The sequence below is a fragment of the Cystoisospora suis genome (genome assembly GCF_002600585.1).
Source record: "Cystoisospora suis strain Wien I chromosome Unknown contig_6618, whole genome shotgun sequence".
Lineage (NCBI taxonomy): Eukaryota > Apicomplexa > Conoidasida > Eucoccidiorida > Sarcocystidae > Cystoisospora > Cystoisospora suis.
This window is the reverse complement of record NW_027159405.1, coordinates 7311-16401: the sequence shown is the minus strand read 5'-3', so window position 1 is coordinate 16401 and position 9091 is coordinate 7311. Positions and strand designations below refer to the sequence as shown.

At 49.5% G+C, this 9091-nt stretch overlaps 3 protein-coding genes across 3 annotated transcripts in view; 1 reads left to right on the top strand and 2 right to left on the bottom strand.

Annotated features, from left to right (window-relative positions):
* The first annotated feature begins 557 nt into the window (after window positions 1-557).
* Window positions 558-3329, top strand: CSUI_010067 (60s ribosomal protein). Its single transcript, XM_068070173.1, has 4 exons — window positions 558-674; window positions 778-963; window positions 1645-1794; window positions 2497-3329. Exons 2-4 carry the CDS (start codon window positions 784-786, stop codon window positions 2647-2649), a joined length of 483 nt encoding a protein of 160 aa, XP_067917853.1. The 5' UTR covers window positions 558-674; window positions 778-783; the 3' UTR covers window positions 2650-3329.
* Window positions 3330-4132: 803 nt separating this feature from the next.
* CSUI_010066 (uncharacterized protein) lies at window positions 4133-6300 on the bottom strand. The gene is made up of 3 exons (XM_068070172.1): window positions 5971-6300; window positions 5321-5632; window positions 4133-4967 (listed from the first exon to the last, which is right to left on the bottom strand). Exons 1-3 carry the CDS (start codon window positions 6050-6052, stop codon window positions 4378-4380), a joined length of 984 nt encoding a protein of 327 aa, XP_067917852.1. The 5' UTR covers window positions 6053-6300; the 3' UTR covers window positions 4133-4377.
* Window positions 6301-7756: 1456 nt separating this feature from the next.
* CSUI_010065 (uncharacterized protein) overlaps window positions 7757-9091 on the bottom strand; it is a 3417-nt gene continuing 2082 nt past the window's right edge. Inside the window, exon 4 of the mRNA XM_068070171.1 lies at window positions 7757-9043. Within this exon, the coding sequence (XP_067917851.1) occupies window positions 8481-9043 (563 nt within the window). The 3' untranslated portion in view covers window positions 7757-8480. The remainder of the gene's footprint in view (window positions 9044-9091) is intronic.

Sequence of the window (9091 nt, the reverse complement as noted above, 5' to 3'; positions counted from 1 at the left end):
GGCCAGTTGTCTATGGAGTGTCTCCTCTTTGTCACAGAACGTAACTGACTTATCTGCCTGGTAGCTCCCCCATGCATGGGTAGGTAACTAGACGGAAGGATCACTCCTACACAGACAGGCAGAAGCTATGGAAAAAGTCGACTGTATACATGTATATATAGATAGATAGATTCAAGATAGATGTGTAGGGGGATGATGGCATGTCTGTGTGTCTATAGCTCTCTGGAGATCGTGTCAGAGGAAGAGCGTAGGCGTGGGCCCTAAACAGTCGACGTTGTCTCGTTGATGTGTCTCCTCCATTCATTTTCTAAATCTTTATATTGAAGAAAGTCTTCTTTTTCTTCACCTTTCTTTCTTTCGTGTCTTGACCCCTATGAAGCCTCCCTCCCTACTGAACCACATCTTTCCATCGATGTATATATCTCCCGATTCCTCCCTATCCCTGTGTCTGTCTGTCTTTGTCCGTAATTCTCCGAGCATCATCTGCCCCATCTCTTCTTACGTATTTCTCTGCATGATTTGTCTCCTGCCCTTCGCCCTCATTTCCTTCTTCTATTGATACACATTGTTTTCTCTCTCTCAACTCTCTCTTTCCTTGTCCTTCTCATCGTCTTTTCTCTCGTCTTTCTCCCTGTCTTCTCAGGTCTTCCTCGAACCTACTACCCCTAACATCTGTAAGTCACTCATCCTCTTTCTTTCCTTCTCAGATCTTCTTCCTTCTTCTTTTCACCTCTTCTTCATCTTCCTCTTTTTCCTTTCCTTTATTTTTTCTTAAAGTTGAAAATGTCAGGTGTCAAGACGACGATCAAGACAGACCTTTGCTCCTTCTCGGAGTATCGTATCTATCCTGGTCGGGGCCAACGATTTGTCGCACGTGACGGGAAGGTCCATACCTTCATTCATCGCAAGGAAGCGAGTCTCTTCAAGCAGAGGATCAAGCCTGTCAAGCTTCATTGGACTCTGGTACGAGAGACATGTGTAGACCTCGATATATGTGTAGATGCGTGAAGATGTATGTCCTATCCCGCAGATAGGTGACACGTATGTATGGATCGATGATCCATGCAGCACCTTAGTCTATATGTATATATACACATGGATAGGTTTGTGGGTAGATGTGTATATCTGAGTGTATCGCTCTCGTTGAGTATATACATATATACATATGGGGATATATATGGGTATAGGTAGTACGTCTCTATGTATGGCATTTACTTGGCAGAGCGTGAAGACGATAAGCAAAAAAGGTTCAGTTTAATGGTGTTGTAGAGAGATATGTTGAGGTGTATATACATCAGGAGGTGATAGAGGGAGGATACACCATTTGCCTGTCTACCTGCATAGAGCGAAAACTCTCTCCTAAGTACATTCATCGTCTGACAAGATCTCATATCAATTGGACAGTTGACGTGTTGAGAGAATTCCTTGAATCGATTGCCCAAGCTCGACAAAAGAAAGGTTTCTTTCTCTTTTTGGTATGAGAGGGGTGCCCCTGTGTTATGTCGCCTATCAGGGTGAGAGAGAAACACGGGGTCGGGGCGTGAACCCTTTCCTGCGATGTGTGTGTCTGTAAGTTGGGATAGCCATCGTCATCCTTGTTGCGATGTTTTCTTCTGTACATCCACTACAAAAATCGTCTGTCAGGTATGGAGACGCATGAACAAGAAGGGCGGGAAGGACGCAGTCTCGAAGCGCCGTACAAGGAAGTCGACGAAGACCGTTCAGAAGGCTATAGTTGGTCTTTCTCTTGAAGATATCAAAAGAACGCGCGCGCAGAAACCTGATGCCTCCAAGGTGAACTTCCGACAGAGAATGGAGAGAGAAAGATAGATAGAGCCAGAAATACAAATACCTTTCTACATAGACGCCTATTAAGTACATCCTTACATGTGTACAGACACCCGAGGATAGATGTTGTGTATGCTGCTTCGTTGAAAACTCGAAGCGCATCGAGATATAGCATCATCAAGTGGTTTATGTGTGTATTCAATACATTGTTGTTCTCGCTATTTCATTGGATGATAAGATCCCCACGCCCAGGAAGAGGGGAACAGCCAGGGTTGTAGTATCTTTCTAATCCACGTGCTTGCTAGGATGATATGATTAGTGCAAGCAGATATCGCATAAGTCACGATTCAAACGAGGGCGTGTTCTGTTGAAGTCTTTCTTTCCATCGAGTATTTTGCAGATCTTCCTTCTGTTCTTTCGTGTTTCTCATCTATCTTTATGTGATGCCATCCCTAGTCTACCTACTAATTTCTCTAGGTATCTATCCTCTATCTATCTACCTCCTACTTTCCCTGTTTCGATTCTCTCTTTTGACAAGTCCGCCATAGAGAGAAGTGGTGTCGTTTAAAGTCAGCCCCTCCCCTCCCCTGTCTCTCATGATGATGTGTGTGTGTCTAGTGGTCATGTACATCATTATCTTCTATTATCCACCCCCTGTGGCGTCACCACGCCGTTGGCTTCTTCGTTGTTTTTCTTCTTGTGCTTTAGGCGAAAACCACGGCAGCGGTGAAAGACGCGAAGGAGAAAGCGAAGAAGAAGCCAGCTAGCGGTACCCGTCCTCCTCGTCAGACTGGCCCAGCACAAAAGGTTCAGATCCCTAAGCAACAGAAACAAGCTACGAACATGCAAAGGAGAAAGTAGAGAGTGGGTGTGTGCGAGTGAAATAGATGAAGAAGCCCAAGAGAGAAACTCGGCGGGCGGGAGACCCACCGATATATACGGAGAAGGAGCTGAGGGGGGACAACCTGATTCGGTGGTGGCCGCTGTGCATGTCTAAGAGGACTAATGAAAAAGAAAGAAACAGGAGCCGTCCTAGTAAGAAGAAAAAGGAAGAAAGAAAGATGACGATCGTGAAAGAGGGGAGAAGTTGAAGTCGATGGTCATCACAAGAAGACATGAAGAGTGAAGTAAGACAAGACGAGGAAGATCTTAGTTTTCTTTCCCATAATGATCATGTCAGTGCTATGGGTGGGATTCCGGGGCAGTGAGGAAGGCGCCAACGAAGAGATTGACGATGAACTGAAGAGTTAGTGATCCTGATGGTTACACTGAGTGAGTGCTTGTTGAAGCTTTTGTTCTCCGAATGCTGATGGTCTCACCGTTTCTTCTTCAGTGAATGTCTAGATGTGTTTATGTGTCCCTACCTTGCACTTACAGCTGTCTACTGTGAGATAGACCCGTGAAAACACTACACACGGCGGAGCCTGCTGCTTGAACTCCTTCCACTTCACCTCTTGAGACTTCTGCAACTGACACGCGGTCTGTCTCTCTGTAGATGTGCCCCTGTCTCAACTGCAAAAGCGAAGCCTTCAAAAAGAAAGAAAAAGTGGAGATACTCCACGCAGACAGTTGTTCAAACGGGGCGTGATAGCAGCAGTAGTAGCCACGTCGGTCGATCCATCCATCCATGACTTGGAGAATTCATAATGATGATTTCTCCCGAGGTGCGTAGTAAGAGTTACGCAAAACAGCTTTGGAAGGGAATTTGAAGGAGAGAGAATACCTGAAAAGAGAGTGCGTCCGCTTTCACTAAATTACGCAACGATGGGAGTCCTTTCACAAAACAAAACAGATTTTCTAGTAGAAATGAAGCCGCCGGTGTTTACTGACTCGACACTACTACCACCACCAACACGCGACATAGTCGCTTTCATCCTTCCTCTGCAATCTCACACTTGATGAAAAGAGCGAACGTTCAAAGGTCCCCTAACCCGTCACGATTGTCCTGAGTAGTAGTGGGTAAGAACATCAAAATTGGGTCACATCCCGGGTACCAGCAGTATCGGATGGACACACGACAACCTTTTCTCCGATGCTGGGTCACTTCGTCTTCCTCCTCACGAGAGAGAAGCGCGTTTCCAGTCGACCACTTTTCATGAAAAAAAGCAACTCACTGGCGACAGGCGCATCGCACACACCCCGCGAATTAGTGATAGAGCGCGGAAATCCAACCCGCGACAACAGGGTGATAGTAGTAGTGGTAGGACAGCAGATGAATCTTACACCGAATGATTTGATCCGTCCGTCTCTCTCAACGAAAGAGCCTAACCCTTCAAGCACAGTCGTTACACCGGCTGGGGTCCTCTTACAAAGATCTTGTGAACCAAGACAATACAATATTATACCAGGTATCTTGTCGCTGTCTTGAAAACAACGGCCTCCTCCCGGAGGACTGCATATATATATATATAGACAGATCAATGTATATACCAACAAGGTACAAAAATGAAAGAGTGAAGCTTCCTTTTCTTCACTTCTCTTCTCGTGTCCGTGTGTGCCTGTGACACGTACTACGAGTGGGCAATACTACTACGCCAGAGTCCGTTTTCCCCCCGGAGTCAGACGCCCCTAAACGAAACGACCAACATCTCATATAACAAGAAAGACAATTGTTTCCTTACTTGTACCAAGGCCACCACTGGAACTAACACAAGAAGACGCGGGTTTACAGACGTTCCGCATGCCCTTGCGAAGATTCTTCTTTATCATCGACTCGTTGTGTCTTTGTATTCGATTACGAACCGAACGCTCCGCAAGAAAAGTGTACAGAGTTAGCGCCCCTAAAGTCTGCGCTGCGGCAATACCATACATCCCTCCTCCTCTCATTAAATGTGTCAGCGAGCCACTGCGAATGTCGCCGTGTTGGTCCCGGGGAACTTCCATGAACTTGTTTCTGCCCAGGACATTGTTGCCCGCTTGAATGACATTTGCTGGATTGAGGGAATCAAAAAATTCCGGCCAAAACTCGACCTCCACACCCTGCTTTTCTATGAGCTGTGAAAAAAGACGGCTGAAGTTTCCATTTTCCCGCGCCAGCTTGGCCTTCGAGAGATCTCGCTTGTGCCAACCCGCGTACAGCACACCTCCCGAAGCCAATGCAAGACCTCCGATAACAGCACCAGCAATTAGAACACTCCGACGCATTCGTTTTCGGTGCCGGTCTGCCGACACTCGCGAACCTGTACCGTAGCACAAACATGGAAGCTTTCTGAGCTACCCGTGTGATGGGTTGTGTGCCGAGCAGAACAACCTCCCCGTGATAACACAGCAATCACTCCTCTTGCTCAACAAAAGCAACTCTACCGCCACGCCGTGTTTTCACTTCATCGCCAGGGAAGCCCCCGCCTCACAATTCCACCACCCTCACTTGCGGCAGCAAATCAGAGAGCGACGGAGCAAAAGCGCGTCAGGGCTACACTTGCAACATGAAACGCAACCTCTGGGCGGACCATCAGCATCGACTGCAACCAAAACCGGTTCGACTAGCCGAAGTACAGGGAGCCCACCAGACACCGCTACCGTCCTCGCTTACCAAGTCTTTGCTTCAGCTCGTCCCAGGCGTTACACGACAGGACGACCGGACCACTTTCCTCCTGTCGTTCGAGTGTGCATTGGGGATTTGCTCGAAGTGACGAGACTACATAAGCACCTTCAGCCAGAGGTGGGCCTGCGAGCTTGCCGAAGAAAAGCCCGCTCACCGACTCTGGCAATACATGCTCAACTGCGGAGGCACCATTGTGAAAAACTAGCCTCGCCTTCAAAATGGAGTCCTTGGGGGAAGGACCCTGCAGGACTTCAGCATGCGCTACCTCAACCTTCTCCTTAAATGGCCCGGAGCGGTAGGCTGTAGACATAAATTCAATATAAACCGTAATACAGAAGCCGTACGTAATACGATAAGTGTAAACACATTTGTGAAACCTCCGAAGCGGTAAAGAACCCAAAGCTCGACCATTTAAACTCCGTGATTCCACTTCAGAAGACACTAGAAAAAGCTTTGAGTGCGCACACAGGTACAGCCGGTGTATGGCAGAACTCGAAAGCTTCTCCCGGGGTGCCTGCCTCTGAACTCAGAGCAGTAAGGCAACAGCTGAAGGCTGCATTAAAGAACCCCGCAAACTAAGGCAACGGCCGAAGGCTGCATCAAAGAAGCCTGCAAACTGAGGTGTTGTGTTGACATACACGGCGCTTCATCCGCAGACGACAGAGGATCCGGCAACAGAAGCGGGGCTTGACCGGGGCCCGTGCATATCAGTGACGCCATGGAGCCTTTCGCCACTGCTGAGGTACCAAGGATAACCAGCGAACTGGCAAACACCGAGACAGCTATCCCAAGTTCCTTCCCGCTGGGATGCGCAACGCCGACAAACTCGTAGACTGTGCCGCCATTGGAAGCCTTCCGGATTGAATCCACGCGAACAAAGAAGTATCCTGGGCCTGTCAGGAACACAACGAAAACAAGAGAAAAGCGCGTATGTCAAGAGTCGTAACGAGGGCGTGGATGTGATGTCGAGAAGGACACGAGGACATGCAGAAACACGTGCACAGAAACTGGCAACGTGCGCCTCGCCAACGGGCAGCTACCATCCCACCCCCTACCAATCCTTCTGACGCCGAGCGCACAAACCGAAAAACCTACGAACCTACCTTTGCACGCTCCACATACAACTGGCGCTTGTAGCATCTGGAATGGCGCTAGAGAAATATACGCCGGAGATGCTAGAGAAAACCCTTTCGTTTTTAGCCGGTTCTCCTCTACCTTGACTTTGCTGTTTTCCAGGCCTTCCGTCACAGGGGGGACTGAAACACTGTTCTTGAAAACAGGCTTGACAAGTCTGCCGTCCGACGAATCGAGCGAAACGCCGAGCTCCTGGAGAGCCTCTCGGCTGGTGAATACGAAACGGTAGGCCCCCTGTGGAGGAAGAGGAGAAGCAGAGGTGCTATTGCATTCCGAAAACGCGGTAGAGTTTGTGGCAGCCTTTGCTGACAGTCGGCGTCCACGTGCAGCTGCAAAGCCATCAGTACCACGTTCTGAATGAGACCCCCCATCCACTGCTGTCGTAGAACCGCCGGCATCCAAAGCAGCCCAGCTGGCTGGCAAACAGACAAGCGCAAGGTAGAGCAGAATACTGGTGCAAAGAAGCGAGGGTTTCAAAACCGAACCTTCCATCTTGATTGTGTTACGGCACTGGTCTAAAAGGGCAGGGACAGCCTCACAGGAGGGGGCGCAACGAGTCCCCCAAACTGAAACCCCGACTGAACGGAGGCCGAGTAGCTTCTCATGGGGGCCAGATAACCCGCGTCCCGTAATCACTCAGCTTCGTGAAAAACACGTATAGCCATACGTGTCGGACGGTTAAAATGCGCACGCCGAGAAGCAAACTTATCGAGGAGAATAACGACGCGCGAAACTCGGGCGACGCGCGTAAACTGCGTCTCTTTACGCTACTTATCCAGGAGAGCGTTCCGGGATCCGCCGTCACTGACGTGTCATGATCTGAGAGCATGTGTAGGTTCAACGTGTATGATTTTCTCGGTCATCTGCTTCGTGTAGTCGTCACAGACGAGCTAATCTGATGCTTCAGAATGTAACTCCAGGCGCAGCCGGTCACGTACTTCGCAGTGAACAGCAGTCCAAGACTCGCCATCCTGCCGTAGAAGAAACTGCCTCGGCAGGGGCAGTGTTGCCGCTATCGGTGATGGCGATTCTCAAGATCGCTTTCTTAGGTGGTCGGAGTATTGCGCTCAGGGGAAAGGGATAATACCTCAGGGCAGCGATTTTGCGGGCGATTTTCGATTTTTTTTTTAGTTGACGTCTCCTGAAGCGGTTTCTAGACACAAGTCGAACCGGAACGGGCCATGACTGAACGATGCACAAATAACTGCACAGTCACGGACGCAAGTCATTGCGCAGTACAGAACGCACCGACCATAGTGTCCCGTACCAACCACTGGACAGGACAACAAGTTGCGAGCTCTCCGAGATTGACCTGCTGGTTCACGAAGACACATCTACCTGAAGACGCGTCAGTCCGGTGCTGCTACACGATGACCACAGGAACCGAAACCGTTGACAAAGGTGCGTATCACTGGCCGGTCGATACTGCTTACGAACTGCAGCAGTGTACACTCTGATAAGATCATTGTACGCTGAAGTTGTTGAGTAGTTGGTAAATCCGGAAGGCCTTGAGACAACCACGATGGCTCAGACCAGAGCACGAACACCAGTAGCCGTCCGAATAATGAATTGCTGCTACTACTGAGAAAGAACTGCATCTCCCGAACTTCAAGCCTAGCCTGGACATCGACTCTGTTTTACACGGTCACATAATAACGATAAACAATCTCATCTTACCAGCCTGGCAACACGAAGCTGAAAGAAAGGCCGACTTCCATGTTCACCCATCCTCCTATGTACATGCACGCAGAACTTGAAAGAAGCCGACTTAGCTCCAAACACCACAACATCATCACAGTAACCAACTACGCCCTCTCATCATTCAAGCGGTCAATTGAGGTTTTCAACTACATCACACAGCCACCCTGTGTATAAAAGAAAGAAAACCCTGCCACCTGTTCGTTTTGAACTGATGGTCACTGGCCCACAAAATACACTTCGTTCGTCCCCCCTGCCTCCAAGCACACACCTCCGACGCGCTGCTAGGCAGGAATTCACTTAATACATCACGCCATTATGTGATAAGAAAGAGGAATGTCTCCTCACTACCACCTGGACGATCCACGCGTTCTTTTTGGACCGTTTTACGAACATGGCTCCTAAGCGCGGCGTTGTTGTACCCGCTCTTTCCAGCTCGAACACCCGCCTCTGCCAAAAAAAGCGGCAAGGAAGCAAGGGCCGCCACTGCAGCCGCGGCGAGGCCGTACGTCCCGGCTCCTCTCATCAGGAGAGCCGCAGAACCTCTCCTCACGCCGGTAACATCATTGAAAGCCCCTTCAAGACTCCGGCGCGAGGACGACAGATTCGACAAAGCCATACCCATATTCTCGGGATGCACACTGTCAGCAAACTTTAAAAAAACCGGGTTAGTAACGCCCTCAGCTTTTATTCCCCTAGAAAACTCTTTATTCATACGCCCAAGCTTCGGTGTCGTGAACGCGGAGAGGCTACTGTCGGTTCGATATCCTCCGTAGGCTAAGCCACCCGAGGCCAGCGCAACAGCTCCTAATACACCAGCAGTGACGGCCCGCGCCCTCTTCACTCGTTTGCTTGTCGCTGCCGCTGCCGCGCGTGCATCTGAACACCAGCAAAGGGACAGACATTTCTCTCTGTATGACAGTACAC

What these genes read in the sequence shown, in the direction of transcription:
- CSUI_010067 (XM_068070173.1), top strand. Translation starts at nt 784, where the DNA reads ATGTCAGGTGTCAAGACGACGATCAAGACAGACCTTTGCTCCTTCTCG. An exon ending in TCAAGCTTCATTGGACTCTG is followed by an intron (nt 964 to 1,644) that starts GTACGAGAGACA and finishes ATCGTCTGTCAG; the next exon opens with GTATGGAGACGCATGAACAA. An exon ending in AGAAACCTGATGCCTCCAAG is followed by an intron (nt 1,795 to 2,496) that starts GTGAACTTCCGA and finishes CTTGTGCTTTAG; the next exon opens with GCGAAAACCACGGCAGCGGT.
- CSUI_010066 (XM_068070172.1), bottom strand. Translation starts at nt 6,052, where the DNA reads ATGGCGTCACTGATATGCACGGGCCCCGGTCAAGCCCCGCTTCTGTTG. An exon ending in GTCTGCGGATGAAGCGCCGT is followed by an intron (nt 5,633 to 5,970) that starts GTATGTCAACAC and finishes TTATGTCTACAG; the next exon opens with CCTACCGCTCCGGGCCATTT. An exon ending in CGAGCTGAAGCAAAGACTTG is followed by an intron (nt 4,968 to 5,320) that starts GTAAGCGAGGAC and finishes GCTACGGTACAG; the next exon opens with GTTCGCGAGTGTCGGCAGAC.